Raw genomic sequence first — 14,577 nt, forward strand, 5'->3', positions numbered from 1 at the left:
AGCCCTGGTGGTAGGTTGCCAAGTCCAATTTAAGAAATGTCTGGGGACTTTGGGGGTGGAGCCAGGAGACTTTGGGGGTGGAGCCAGGAGACATTAGGGGGTGGAGTCAAGATCAAGGCTGTGGACAAGCATCATTGAACTCCAAAGGGAGTTCTGGCCATCACATTTAAAGGGACGGCACACCTTTTCAATGCCTTCCTTCCATAGGAAATAATGAAGGATAGGGGCACCTTTTTTGGGGGCTCATAGAATTGGACCCCCTGGTCCAATCTCTTTGAAACTTGGGGTATATTTTTGGGGAGAGGCACTAGATGCTGTACTGAAAATTTGGTGCCTCTACCCCAAAAAACAGCCCCCCCCAGAGCCCCAGATACCCACGGATCAATTATCCATTATTTTCTATGGGAATAAATCTCTATAGGGAATAACAGAGTTCCCAGCAGACATTTCCCTCCCCTCCCCCCCGCTTTCTGATGACCCTGAAGCGGGGGGAGGGCCTCCAAACCAGGGGATCCCCTGCCCCACCTGGGGATTGGCAACCCTACCTGGTTGGCACAGTTTGTTTTATTTTGTGGAGATTGGGGGGGGGGTGGTTATACCAGACTGGTTTGCTGGTCTAAAATACGACACTTTTGTATACCTACAAGAGGCTCTTGGGCTCTCCCAAGGAAATCTGCCTCCGTTCTGCCGGTGTAACAAAGCAGACATTGTTTTGCAATATAAATTGCTAGATTTTAATCTTCCAAATAAGGTTGGGTCTGGATTTAATACAACCAAACACATTCAGTCCGCTTCCTAGCCTCTTGCAGCCAGGGAGAACAAGCCCCGCTCTTCCCTGTTTCAGAACGTTCGTCCTCTTCAGTAGGGTTCGGCAAATCTCCCAGCAGCAGCAACATGGCAAAAACAGGCCTGTTTGCCCGATCACAACGATCACAGTCTCAGCAAGGGCCGGGCCCCTGTCCCGAGAAAGGGAACAGCAAGGTCTGAAGGTGCCAGCCTCCGCTTGCTGGTTCCAGTGGTAGACCTCCCTCTGAACATAGAGGCTCCACCCTATGGGACATCCAGTTGTTGCATTTGGAGGATGGGTTTTCCAAAACGTCAGGAGCAACTCCTTTCAAACTGTTATGGGTGGGTTTTGTTCCGGCTCCAGAAGAATTTCAGATGGCTAATGATAAAAAGTTCTCTGCAAAGAAGAAATGTTTGTACTAGCTGAAAGAGTGACATGGATGCCGGTTTTGGGATCTGTAAGATTTCCCCCCGTGTGGCAAACAGCTGTTGCGGGTCAGTAAACATCAGGGGGCACGGAACAGTCGATCCTAATCCAAATCAGAGTCCTCCACCAGTCTATGATTTAACGAAAAAAAATATCCACTTGAGATCTTCAGCTGCTCTTCATGTTCTCCTCACTGTGTCCTTGGGAAGTGAGGAGGTTGCCCCAAATTCCTCTGCTAGCCACTAAAAAAAGACTTCAGGACACCAAGGAGTTCCGAAGTTGTCCCTTCAGCCCTTCTCAAAAGGAAATATTGGTCACCAGGTTGTTAAAATTTGGCTTGAAGTTTCTGGCATGAGCTGAGATTCTTGGGGTTTCTGGCATGAGCTGAGATTCTTGGGGTGGGATGGAGCCCCCAAACTGTTCTCTTAAAGATCTGATCAGCAGGAAAGACAACAGCAGTGGAAGTTTCATGCAAAGCCCCCACTGGAGGCCGGATCCAGCCTGCCTCAGCTTGCTTTGTACCTGTCAGTAAAGAAAAGATAATCAGGCTTAGCCAGGTAGAGTAGACCAATTGCATTTTTACCCCTGTCCTGCTTCCAAGGTGTTCGACAGGACATAATTGTGATTCTTCCTTCGGTTATAGATGCACAACCACCTTGCAAGGTAGGCAAGGCCCAGAGTGACTGGCCTCAAATCAGCCAGCAGAACATTTGTGATTCTCCCTTCTATTCCATACAACCAGGGCTGTTTTTTTTTGTAGCAGGAACTCCTTTGCATGTTAGGTCACAACCCTGAGAAGAAGAAGAAGAAGAAGAAGAAGAAGAAGAAGAAGAAGAAGAAGAAGAAGAAGAAGAAGAAGAAGAAGAAGAAGAAGAAGAAGAAGAAGAAGAAGAAGAAGAAGAAGAAGAAGAAGAAGAAGAAGAAGAAGAAGAAGAAGAAGAAGAAGAAGAAGAAGAAATTTGATTTATATCCCGCACTCCACTCTGAAGAGTCTCAGAGCGGCTCACAATCTCCTTTCCGTTCCTCCCCCACAACAGACACCCTGTGAGGTGGGTGGGGCTGAGAGGGCTCTCACAGCAGCTGCCATTTCAAGGACAACCTCTGCCAGAGCTCTGGCTGACCCGAGGCCATTCCAGCAGGTGCAAGTGGAGGAGTGGGGAATCAAACCTGGTTCTCCCAGATAAGAGTCTGCACACTTAACCACTACACCAAATTGGCTCTCCTCTAAGAGCTTACAGGGCTCTTAGTGCAGGGCCTACTGTAAGCTATTAGCAGATTGGCTACATCAGGGCGGTGTGGCCTAATATGCAAAGGAGTTCCTGCTGCAAAAAAAACAACAAAGCCCTGCTTACAACCACCTTGTGAGGTAGGCAAAGCCAAGAGGCCAAGAGGGGATTAAGGGATTAGATAGAGTCATGGCTACATCAGGGGGTGTGGCTACTAGTGATGGGGGCTAAGGAGAACCTCCGCATTCAGAGGCACTAAATCTCTAAATCCCAGGGCCAGGAGGCAACATCAGGGAAAGGCCTTGGCCTCTGTCCCTGTTGTTGGCCCTCCAGAGGAAGTGGTGGGCCACTGTGTGAGACAGGATGCTGGACTAGATGGACCACTGGTCGGATCCAGCAGGGCTCTTCGGATGTTCTTAGTGCCTGGCTAAAAATCATCCAGCAAACTCCACAGCCAAGAGGGGATTTGCAACCCGGGCTTCATTTGTAGTAGGAACCCCTTTGCATATTAAGCCACACACCCCTAATGTAGGCCCTGTACAAAGAGCCCTGGAAGATTTTGGAGGATTGGCTACATCAGGGGGTGTGGCCTAATAGGCAAAAGAGTTCCTGCAAAAAAAGCCCTGTTTGCACCCATATAGTGGACATCCTTTCCACTATAAACTGGACAGCCTCTCAGTCAAGGGCCAAAGGGAAAAGCTGGCCGTGTAAGATGTAAGGCTTGCAGTATAATGGATGAGTCAGTATCCAAGACAGTGATCAAATTGTGAAGCCAAGGGTTACAACATCCACCTCCAGCATTCTTCTGTTGGGATCGCTCTCTCAAACAAGGCAAAGCTCAGCCTTGAGGTTATGGGAGGGGAAAAGGAGAGAGTCATGCCAACGGAGAAAGACGTATGATAGAAAAAGGGTGTGGGTTTGCAGAATGGGGTTCTGCAGTGAATCGACACTCGGATAAACATTCCCATCCTGGGATTAAGGAATTTCTCTGTGAAGTGTGACAGTCAGTGCCCTTCGGCTGTGATCATCAACTAGGTTATGGCCTCCTTCCAAAAGAGACACCCCTTTAGCAAATTCAGACCTCATTTGGGGCAGAAGTGGAGTTTCGGAACCCCTACATTTTATTGTGCTTTTTCTTTACCCTCACCCTCCACCCCTGCCAAATACTTGCTTCTGGGCTCCATTGTTCAACCCCCCTGTGAGAATTTTGCTGCCTTTAAGATCTGACAAATTTTTGAATATTTTTCCCCACAAAAAAAAAAAAAAAGGGGAAATAACCAAGCAGACAGATGGAAATCTTCCTCGTGCCACTGTGGCCACATAGGAGAAAGTAATTTAAAAAGTCTGATGGGAGTAAAGTTTTATTATGACAATTATAATTCAAGAAGCATTTTAAGGTACTGCAGATTCTAAGCTGATCTAATTGAGTACACCTGCCACCCAGGTCAGGGGTGTGTGGCATATGCAAATGAGTTGTGCTAATGAGCTCTGGCATCTCTTTTTCTACAAAATGACCTCTGCCCAAATTTATGTAACCGTGGCAAAAAATGGAGAAGGTGGCAGTCAAGGTCTCTGTGGGGGAGAGAATGTGTGTGTCTCTGTGCGGGAGAGAATGTGTGTGTCTCTGTGCGGGAGAGAATGTGTGTGTCTCTGTGAGGGAGAGAATGTGTGTGTCTCTGTGAGGGAGAGAATGTGTGTGTCTCTGTGCGGGAGAGAATGTGTGTGTGTCTGTGCGGGAGAGAATGTGTGTGTCTCTGTGCGGGAGAGAATGTGTGTGTCTCTGTGCGGGAGAGAATGTGTGTGTCTCTGTGCGGGAGAGAGTGTGTGTGTCTCTGTGCGGGAGAGAATGTGTGTGTCTCTGTGCGGGAGAGAATGTGTGTGTCTTTGTGCGGGAGAGAATGTGTGTGTCTCTGTGCGGGAGAGAATGTGTGTGTCTCTGTGCGGGAGAGAATGTGTGTGTCTCTGTGCGGGAGAGAATGTGTGTGTGTCTGTGCGGGAGAGAATGTGTGTGTCTCTGTGCGGGAGAGAATGTGTGTGTCTCTGTGTGGGAGAGAATGCGTGTGTCTCTGTGGGAGAGAATGTGTGTGTCTCTGTGTGGGAGAGAATGTGTGTGTCTCTGTGTGGGAGAGAATGTGTGTGTCTCTGTGTGGGAGAGAATGTGTGTGTCTCTGTGCGGGAGAGAATGTGTGTGATCCACAGGGTCATGGGGTTGCCAGGTCCCTTCCTGGCCATGAGTGGAGGGGCAGGAAGGCAGGGTTGCCAACTCCAGGTTCAGGATTTTCCTGGAGATTTGAGGTTGGAGGATTGGGGAGGGGGGAGGGACCTCAGTGGGGTGGAAGTCCACCCACTGAAGCTGCCAGGTTCTCCAGAAAATGATCCCAACTAGGGGGTTTTTTGAGGAGGAACACACAGGAATGCAGTTCCGGCTGGCTTGGCGTTGAGGTGTGTGACCTAATATGCAAATGAGCTCCTGCTGGGCCTTTTCTACAAAAAAAGCCCTGATCTTAGCCACCCCCTAACCTCATAGTTCTATTGTAGTATTAAGAATTCTACAATGTGGGGCAACCTTCTCTGAAGTCTGGAGATCAGCTGAGATTCTGGGAGACCTCAAAGCCCCATCTGGAGCCTGGCATCCCTAACTGTGGTGCATGTTTGTGTTAGGAGTGGGGAGCTCCACCCTAAACTCCCCTGAGGTGATTCTGCATCAACTTCACAAGGGGTGTGGTAAGGATAAAATGATGGCGTGCAAAATCGCAAATGTTGCCCTGTGCTTGCTAGGGGAAGGGCAGGATTCAAAGAAATGCAACTAAGAGAGCCAGTTTGGTATGGTGGTTAAGCGCACAGACTCTTATCTGGGAGAACCGGGTTTGATTCCCCATCCCTCCCCTTGCAGCTGCTGGAATGGCCTTGGGTCAGCCATAGCTCTGGCAGAGTTGTCCTTGAAAGGGCAGCTTCTGGGAAAGCTCTCTCAACCCCACCCACCTCACAGGGTGTTCTGTTGCGGGGAAGGAAGGGAAAGGAGATTGTAAGCTGCTCTGAGACTCTGAGATACAGAGTGAAGGGTGAGGTGAAAATCCAATATCATTGTCTTCTAAATTTAAATAAAGTAAAACTTTCTAGTCCTCATGGTCCTTGTGAAAGGGAAAGGGAAGACAGACAATTACCAAGAAGGCAGCTTTCCAGTGAGTTGGGTGAGTTCTGTTCTTGCCCTGGAAATGCACAGGTGACCCTTACCCAAAAGGCTGCCCGCCCAGTTGTAGAACTCTTAATACTAAAACAGAACTATGAGGTTAGGGGGTGGCTGGAATCATCCTTCTTAATTTTTCTTAGTAGAGCATCTACTTAGCACGCAAACGGTCCCAAGCTGAATCCCCGGCATCTCCAGTTAAAAGAAGGTGATGAGAAAGACACCTGCCTGAAACCCTGGACAGCCTGAGTAGACAATCCTGATCAGGGCTTTTTTTTTGTAGCAAGGACTCCTTTGCATATTAGGCCACACACACACACACACACCCATTGTAGCCAATTCTCCAAGAGCTTACAGGGCTCTTTGTACAGGGCCTATTGTAAGCTCCAGGAGGATTGGCTTCATCAGGGGTGTGTGGCCTAATAGGCAAAGGAGGTCCTGCTAGAATTCCTTACAGGGCTCTTCGTATAGGGCCTACTGTAAGCTCCAGGAGGATTGGCTGCATCAGGGGGGTGTGGCCTAATAGGCAAAGGAGGTCCTGCTAGAATTCCTTACAGGGCTCTTCGTACAGGGCCTATTGTAAGCTCCAGGAGGACTGGCTACATCGGGGGGGGGGGGGGGTGCGGCCCAATATGCAAAGGAGTTCCTGCTACAAACAAAAGTCCTGATCCTGACTTTGACGGACAGAGGGCCTGATCCAGCATAAGGCAACTTCATTTGTTTGTGTGGTTGTGGCAAAATCATGGACATTGTTTCCATTTCTTGCAAATTTCTCTCTCCTTCTCCTTCTCTATCTCTCTCTCTCCCCCCCCCACCCCTCCTCGTGGAGATATTTTTAAATATATGTCAGGTTTCAGTTGCATTGCACATCCCAGAGTTAATAACAAGCTGAGGCATGAAAGAAGGGGGAAGGAGATACTGTAACTGGATTGTGGGGAGACTCACTGACGCGGCAGGTCCAATTCCGGCCAGGCTCCCATCGAGGTCAGCTGTTCCTCCAACTGGACGATCCGCAGACCGATGTATCCCGAGGAAAGAAGCAGGACCACCACTCTGAGCAAGACAGGAAGCAGTTAAACACGTGAAAAACAATTCTGGGGAGGCGCCAAAGGCCACGCAAACTGCTCTAGGAGCATCTGAGCATGCACAGAGTTCCTAGCCCTTGTACCTTGTGGGTTTTCAGAGGGATTGGGCCTGCAGGTCCTTCTCCTTTCCCTCTGGCTGGCAGCTGCTGTTCCCATGGGGCCATCACTTACCACCCAGGCAAGCCAAAGCACCATGGCATGTGGTCTGGCACTCCTGACTACCTGGTAGAGGTCCAGGGGAGGAAGAGAAGCCAGCCCTGCCCCTGTGACACCAGAATGCATGCCAAGGGAAGGAGAAGAAGACCTGCAGGCCCAATCCCACTGCTGCCACCATGTCTATGATCACTACTGATCAAGAGAGACAGTTTGATGTAGTGGTTAAGTGCATGGACTCTTATCTGGGAGAACTGGACTTGATTCCCCACTTCTCCACTTGCACCTGCTGGAATGGGCTTGGGTCAGCCATAGGTCTCGCAGAGCTGTCCTTGAAAGGGCAGCTTCTGGGAGAGCTCTCTCAGCCCTTCCCACCTCATAGGGTGTCTGTTGTGGCGGGGGGGAGGGAAAGGAGATTGCAAGTCGCTCTGAGATTCGGAGTGTAGGGCGGGGTATAAATCCAATATCGTCTTCTACTACTACTGCTGCCACACAGGAGTAGGGTTGCCAATCCCCAGGTGGGGGTAGGGGATCCCCCGGTTTGGAGGCCCTCCCCCCCGCTTCAGGGTCATCAGAAAGCGGGGGGAGGGGTGGGAAATGTCTGCTGGGAACTCTGTTATTCCCTAGGGAGATTTATTCCCATAGAAAATCATGGAGAATTGATCCGCACGTGTCTGGGGCTCTGGGGGGGGGGGCTGTTTTTTGGGGTAGAGGCACCAAATTTTCAGTACAGCATCTAGTGCCTGTCCCCAAAATAACCCCCAAGTTTCAAAAAGATTGGACCAGGGGGTCCAATTCTATGAGCCCCAAAAGAAGGTGCTCCTATCCTTCATGATTTCCTATGGAAGGAAGGAATTGAAAAGGTGTGTCGTCCCTTTAAATGTGATGGCCAGAACTCCCTTTGGAGTTCAATTATGCTTGTCACAGCCTTGATCTTGGCTTCACCCCGAATGTCTCCTGGCTCCACCCCCAAAGTCTCCTGGCTCCACCCCAAAGTCCCCAGATATTTCTTGGATCGGACTTGGCAACCCTACACAGGAGCAAGGTCCCTCAAAGCCAAAGAGTCCAGGCAGCCACTGGCCCCCAACTCCACCCCTGCTTCTGACTTCACTAGCGCTCTGAGAATTGTGCTACTCATTTCTACAAGCCGCACACCACTTTGCCTGCTCTGAGATGCAGGCTGCGTTCACACAAGCTGAATAATGCACTTTCAGTCCACTTTGCGACTGGGTTTCATTGATGTCTTGGGGAAGGCAATGGCAAACCACCCCGTAAAAAGTCTGCCGTGAAAACGGTGCGAAAGCAACGTCACCCCAGAGTCGGAAACGACTGGTGCTTGCCCAGGGGACCTTTCCTTTCCTTTCCTGATGTCACTTTCACGCCTGCTGGATCATGCACTTTCAAATCCGCTTTCAAAGCACAGTCATGATTGTTTGCAATTGGATTTTGCTGTTTCATGCTGTGAAATCCAGTTGTAAAGTGCACTGGAAGTGGATTGCCAAATAAGCTCCAGCTTTTGCTTGGTGGCTTTGATCTAACCCTCACCGTTTCAGTTGTAAAATTTCTTCTGGGAGTGTTTAGATTTAAGAGACAAAAGAAAGATTTTAAGAAAATGGGGAAAGATGTTTTACGTTGCGCGCTTTGCTGATTCTAAACGTTTATTTTGTAAAATCTGTAAAATCTATATTATTGATGAATTTTGTGTTCCATTGCCAATTGCTTATGACCAAATGATATGTGAGCAATATATATATATATGATGGAAGTGGATTGGAAGCGCTTTAGTCAGCACGTGTGAAAGATTTGAAGCTTGCGTGCACACAAAAGCTCACACCTTGAACAGAACTTCGTTGGCCAGTTGCCACTGAACTCAAACTCTAGTGTACTTTTAAAAAATATTGATTTTTTCACTTCATTTCTCTCCTGCCTTTCTCCCTCATGGAAACTCAAAGTGACTTATGTCATTTCTCCCCCCCTTTGTTTTATCCTCACAACAACCCAGTGAGGTGGGTTAGGCTGAGAGTGTGTGATTGGCCCAAGGTCACCCAGCAAGTTTCGTACCCAGGTTTCCCAGATACCGAGTCAGCTCTCTAACACCACACTCGAGATTTCAGAATATTTTTTAAATCCCCCTCAGCGATACTACCTCTTAGCTGTGGAGTCTTGTGAGCAAAAATTCTGATTCATGAGTACTACTGGCGTTAAATTTGTGAGTTAAAGTTGTGAGTTACTGCATAAATTAGTTTGCTCTGGGGCCATTTCTCCTGAGCTAAGACAAAAATGTGTGAGCTGGAGGCTAAAAAACTAGGAGCTAGCTCACACCAACTTAGCTTAGAGGGAACACTGCCCCTCAGGGTGGTCCCCAAACCTACTCCCTCTTTGCTTGTTACTGAGCATAGTTTCACTCTGTACCTTTCTGCAAACAATACAGGGGTTTTTTTAATCTTCATAACAGCTTTGTGAGGTTGGGCAGACCAAGAGAGTGCTAACTGGGCCAAAGCTCCCTCCCCTCCAGAGAACTTCAGGAGGGATTTGAACCCAGGTCTTCCAGCCTTCTGTGCAAGTAACGCTCTCCCTTCCACTCCACCACAAGTCATATATCCAACTCACAAGAAGAGGTAAATAAGGATGATCACATTGAGGGAGCTCAGGTGAGACCACCAGGTCTTCAACGACTTTTTAGGGTGTCCCCTTCCTGCAAAAAGAGAGTGGAGGAGATAATTGAGGCTGCAAAAGAGGGGCTCAGAAATTCATCGGCTGGGAAATCCACATCTCCCCCCCACACACACACCATTTTATCTTTAACTGCAATGTTTTAAAAATCAAGAATTTCTTTCTGCAAACTGTGCTTTGTAAAGTTAATTGCTTACTGACAGTGAGGAATGACTGGCTAATGATTGGGAAGAGGTGGTCCTTCAAATACGCTGGCCTCAAGCTCTTTTAGGGCAGGGGTGTTGAATTCATTTGTTATGAGGGCCAGATCTGACGTAAATGAGACCTTGTCAGGCCAGGCCATGCGTGTCCTAACATGCAATGCCAGGGAGCAGAGATATAAACTTTCTAAAGGACACAAATACAATTAAAGATTTTAAAACTTAAAATCTGCTTAAGAGATTAGCAGTCTTGCAATATGTTGTTTATTTAACTGTCTCTGATAACTGACCCCTCTTGCTCTGAATGATTGCATCAAAATCTGGAGACAATGTCTGTGCTGTAGCAATACTGAGTGTACTGTTCAGGTGTTGTTCAGGTGCGTATCTGTAAGTTGCAAACCTACTTTTGATTTATTGATATTCATTACAGAAATCTCATGGTCAATGCTTTGAGCCTAAGATCCATGTTGCTTTCATGTGACAACTCTTACTCTGGAACTTCTGGAAGGGAGGCGGAGCGATGCCAGCTGGCTGGTGTGTGGCCTTTCTGCAAGAGTGCTGCAGAGACTGTGCACCAGGTTCCTTCCCTGCTCTCCTCTGGCTTTGCCTGTGGCCTGTGCGTGTGTGGGGGGGGGAAGGGTGCAGGCAGCGGGGTGAGCACCTCAGAGGAGGGCAGAAGGTGGTGGGCAGGCAGGGAATCCCTAGTGGGTAGAGCAGTAAAGAAGGGGTTTGTCCAATTCAGCCATCATGGAAGGCCAGATCCAACTCACCTCTGCTTGAGGCTTCCAGCACCTCTTCAGCAGGTGTTTTCAAGGACATCTGTTGTTCGCTCACTCCATCTACAAAGAAGAACCTCCAGTCACTATGGCAGGCGAGCATAAATGAGGATGAAGAAGAACTGCAGTCCTTGATGTGTGTGTTTGTGGGGGGGGGGCAGGGTATCAGGTGATCTATGTATTCTTCCACAAAAAACAGAGGGAAATGTTCTTTTCCAGAGTAACCAACATCCTAAGTTGAGGTAAAATGTCACCTCCTTCTGTTCTGCGGCTGCTTCCACGCCTGGGTGATTTCCTCAGTTTCTATTAAGAGCCACAACAGAGATTCCAGACTGTTCAGGGTAATCCCTTTTCCCTCCATTGTTTGGCCATGGCTTCTTTGTTCATATGAACATATGAAGCTGCCTTATACTGAATCAGACCCTCAGTCCATCAAAGTCAGTATTGTCTTCTCAGACTGGCAGCGGCTCTCCAGGGTCTCAAGCTGAGGTTTTTCACACCTATTTGCCTGGACCCTTTTGAGTTGGAGATGCCGGGGATTGAACCTGGGACCTTCTGCTTCCGAAGCAGATGCTCTACCACTGAGCCATGGGCATTCTAGCCCCGCCACACCCTCACCAAAGTTGTCACATGACCATCAGGATTCTCCCCCCCCCGCCCAATTTTAATTTAATTTTTAAAGGAAGATAGGTAACGCTGCATAGACGTAACCCTGCTGAGATCTCTTCCCAAATTCCACCCACCCAAATTTCTAGGAATTTCCCGGCCTGGTTTTGGCATCCCTGTGCCCTAACCGGGCAGGGAAAGAGGGCTTCCCTTGCAAGCCAACACCCCTTCCAAAAGACAAACCGGAACTGTTACCCAAACGCCTGGCGTCTTCGTTCTGGGTTTCCCCCGCCAGTTCAGATCGCAACGGAAGGCCCTCCCCTCTCTCCCCATTGGCTGCTTCACAGGTAGCCTTGCACTGCCGTTGGCTCGTTTCCCTGTCACCCTCCTCTTTTCTCCCCCCCGCACCTCAAGTCTAGGCAGAATTTGAAACTTTTTCCCCCCCCCGATAGGCGTGCGTTGGGCCAGAAAGCGTCGGGTTTCAACCTTGGACTGCAGAGCCAGTGCGGTTTGCGCCGGGCAACGAGATTTCTGCAAACAGAGCGGCCGCAGAAACCACCCCGCAGGGCTTTTAAAAAGAGAGAGAGAGAGAGAGAGACTTATATTTTAAAAGCCCGAGGGGACAAAAAGGTTTTGCATTTCCCTCTCCCGAGATAGTGGAAAGGGGAGTTTTTGCAGAAACCTTTGCCGTTCCGAAGGTCCAGTTGTCGGCACATCTGGGTGCCCCAGATCAGGTAAGGAGCGTGGCCGGAAGGGGGCCCGGGATGCGAAGCAAAGAGGTGCCGGGGTTCAGCGAGGGGGGGAAACCAGACAGCATTTTCCGGGCCCGCCAGATTTTCTCCCCCGCCCCCCCCCCCGCCCTTCCTTGAGGAGGAGCCAGCAGCGGAGCGCGTCAGGCAGGAAAAATGCATCTCCGGGCGAATTTCTCCTTCTTATCGCTCTGCTTTCTTTTAAAACCTACCCCCCCCCCCAAAAAAAAAAAACCCCAAAAGGAGCGCTTTCTCAGACTCAGCCACACGCCGTTCGTGCTTTGGTTTTGTTTTTAAAGTTTCCACTGGACTGGAAAGTTTAAATTGCGCTAGAGGGCAAAAACACTTTGTGCGTGCTCAGAAGTTAGCGACCTTCTGTTAAGGAATCCAGAAAGGTGTGAACAGGGGGGGGGGGTTGCTTGTACAGCAGTTCCATGGGGCCTAAAAAGTCTGATTCCATCTTTAGAGCGGGGAGGGGTCTGCATGCTGGAGAGATTTGAATCAGATACCAGCATCCTCCCGCCCCCCCTCTCCATAAGCAAATGGCGGCAGTAAACCCGGAGGATTTCTATCTGAGCTTCGTGCCCTTCTGCCTAATATCAGACTGGTTGAGGTTAGTCAAGGGCAGGCCTCATTTGGGGTAGGAGCTCACAGGAGCAGAGCTCCGGAACCTCTAAATTTTATAGTGCTCTTTCTTTCTTACCCCTCCTCCCCCACATACTTGCTTCTGGACCCCATTATTCAAACCCCCTGGGAGAATTTTGCTGGACTCTTAAGGTTCGACAAACTTTCTCATATTTCCCCCCACAAAAAATGGGGAAATAACCAAAATATATAAAGCAGACAGATGGAAATCTTCCTCATGCCACTGTGGCCACAGAGGAGAAAGTAATTTAAAAAGTACGATAGGAGTAAGGTTTGATGATGACAGTTCTAATTCGAGAAGCATTTTAAGGTAGATGCTGAGCTGATATAATTTCAGTACACCTTCTGGTGATGTCGGGGTGTGTGGCATATGAAAATGAGGTGTCCTAATGAGCTTCAGCACCTCTTTTTCTACGAAATGACGCCTGAGAGGAAACGCACTCTCTGCACATTCCCAGAGGCCATATTAGAAATATGTTTTTCCCTCTCCTAAGCAAGGACCTTTGCCTCTGGGGCCAGATTTCTCCTTCCTGTCCTGCCCCATGCCTGACTTCTACATTTCTCCCTTTACAAGAGAGAGAGAGAGCGCGAGCGAGAGAGAGGGAGACAGAGAGAGGGAGAGCAAGTGAGAACTCGAGAGGAGAAGAAGAGAAAAGGATTCCCCTACAGTAAGTGGCCTTCCCCTTCCCCCCAGCGGCCACAGTGAGAGGCCATTTGCCGAGGCGCAGTGCTGGCCTGGCCGGCCTCTTCCGTGGCCTCAGTTCCCCCACCCCCCTCCTCTTCGGCCACTTTATGGGCTCGGCTCCACCGCCATGTGCGCGGCCTGACTTCTGCCGCTTTCCGGCTCACCGGGGATGATCGCCCTCGCTTCTACCCCGCCCCTCCCCCTCCTCTTCTGCCGCTTTATGGGCTCTGCTCCGCTGCTATCTCGTCACCGCCAGCCCCCCTCCCCCCGGCCGCTTCCCCTCCCCCCCTGCGTGGAGGAGGGCCAGCCCGGCAGCGGGCAGCTTCCCTTCCTGCCGGTGAGTGAGGTCCCCTCCCTCCGCCGGTGCCTCTGCTCCCCGCCCGCCTGCCTGCCCATCTGGAAGGGCCTCCGTCCGTCCTCGCCATGGGCAGATTTCCAAATCAAGTAGATTGGCTGTCACTGCCTATGAATTGGCTGCCCAAGAACTACAATGGAACGAAATCACCACGCCTGGCGAGGACTTAATTATGATTCTTCTGCCCTCTTCATCTAGGCCCTTACAGCAGACCATGGCTTCAACATCAGGCGCTGGAGGTGGCAAAGGTCACCAGCCCCAGGAACCACCAAAAAAGAAGCCCAAACAGTTGGTTGTGTTCAATCCTGAATGGAGAAACACCTACCCCTGGCTAAAAGAGACAAAGGACAAGAACAAAGCGTTCTGCACGACGTGTTCTAAGGAGATAGGAATTGGTCACGGTGGAGTGAATGATGTGAAAGCTCATAAGGACACTGACTCTCACAGGAGTGCGGCAAGCCAAGCTGGAACTTCAAAATCCACCCCAACGTTTTTTGTCTACCAAAAAGACACCGCTGCTCAGGCCAGAATTGCGGCTGCTGAACTAACCTGGGTATACCACACGAACAGGCATGCGTTATCATACCAGTCTCTTGATTGCGGTGTCAAATTGTGCAGAGTCACATTTCCTGATTCAGAGATTGTGACCACGATGACCTGTGGGGAAACAAAGGGTGCAGCTTTGATAAGCGATGTCTTGGCGCCTTACTCTGTAGAACTGATTCTGTCAGATCTTGACACAGCACGTTGTTTCTACAGCATTTCCAGCGACGCATCAAATCATGGCAACAGGAAAATGTTCCCCCTATGCCTTAAATACTTCACTTTGAAGGACGGCATTTCAAATCGTCTTCTTGATTTCTATGAAGATGCCAATGAAACGGCTGAGAATGTCACACAAAGGATTTTGGATGTCTTGACAAAATACCAGCTGGACTTAGCTCGTCTGTCTGCATACTCAGCAGACAGTGCGAATGTAAACGTTGAAAAATACCATTCTGTGTACACACTTCTGAGTAGAGGC

At 49.5% G+C, this 14,577-nt stretch overlaps 1 protein-coding gene and 1 non-coding gene across 3 annotated transcripts in view; both read right to left on the reverse strand.

Annotated features, from left to right (window-relative positions):
* Positions 1-710: 710 nt before the first annotated feature.
* Positions 711-14,577, reverse strand: part of LOC132567094 (GRAM domain-containing protein 2A-like) — a 65,104-nt gene continuing 51,237 nt past the window's right edge. For both annotated transcript variants that reach the window (XM_060232709.1, XM_060232708.1), the window contains exons 10-13: positions 10,508-10,576; positions 9,475-9,559; positions 6,572-6,679; positions 711-1,735 (exon numbers count right to left, since the gene is read on the reverse strand). In XM_060232709.1, the coding sequence (XP_060088692.1) occupies positions 1,720-1,735; positions 6,572-6,679; positions 9,475-9,559; positions 10,508-10,576 (278 nt within the window). In that variant the 3' untranslated portion in view covers positions 711-1,719. The remainder of the gene's footprint in view (positions 1,736-6,571; positions 6,680-9,474; positions 9,560-10,507; positions 10,577-14,577) is intronic.
* TRNAP-CGG (transfer RNA proline (anticodon CGG)) lies at positions 11,038-11,107 on the reverse strand. The gene has a single exon. It is a non-coding gene; the product is annotated as a tRNA-Pro (tRNA).

This window comes from Heteronotia binoei, chromosome 2 (assembly GCF_032191835.1).
Source record: "Heteronotia binoei isolate CCM8104 ecotype False Entrance Well chromosome 2, APGP_CSIRO_Hbin_v1, whole genome shotgun sequence".
Classification (NCBI taxonomy): Eukaryota; Metazoa; Chordata; class Lepidosauria; order Squamata; family Gekkonidae; genus Heteronotia; species Heteronotia binoei.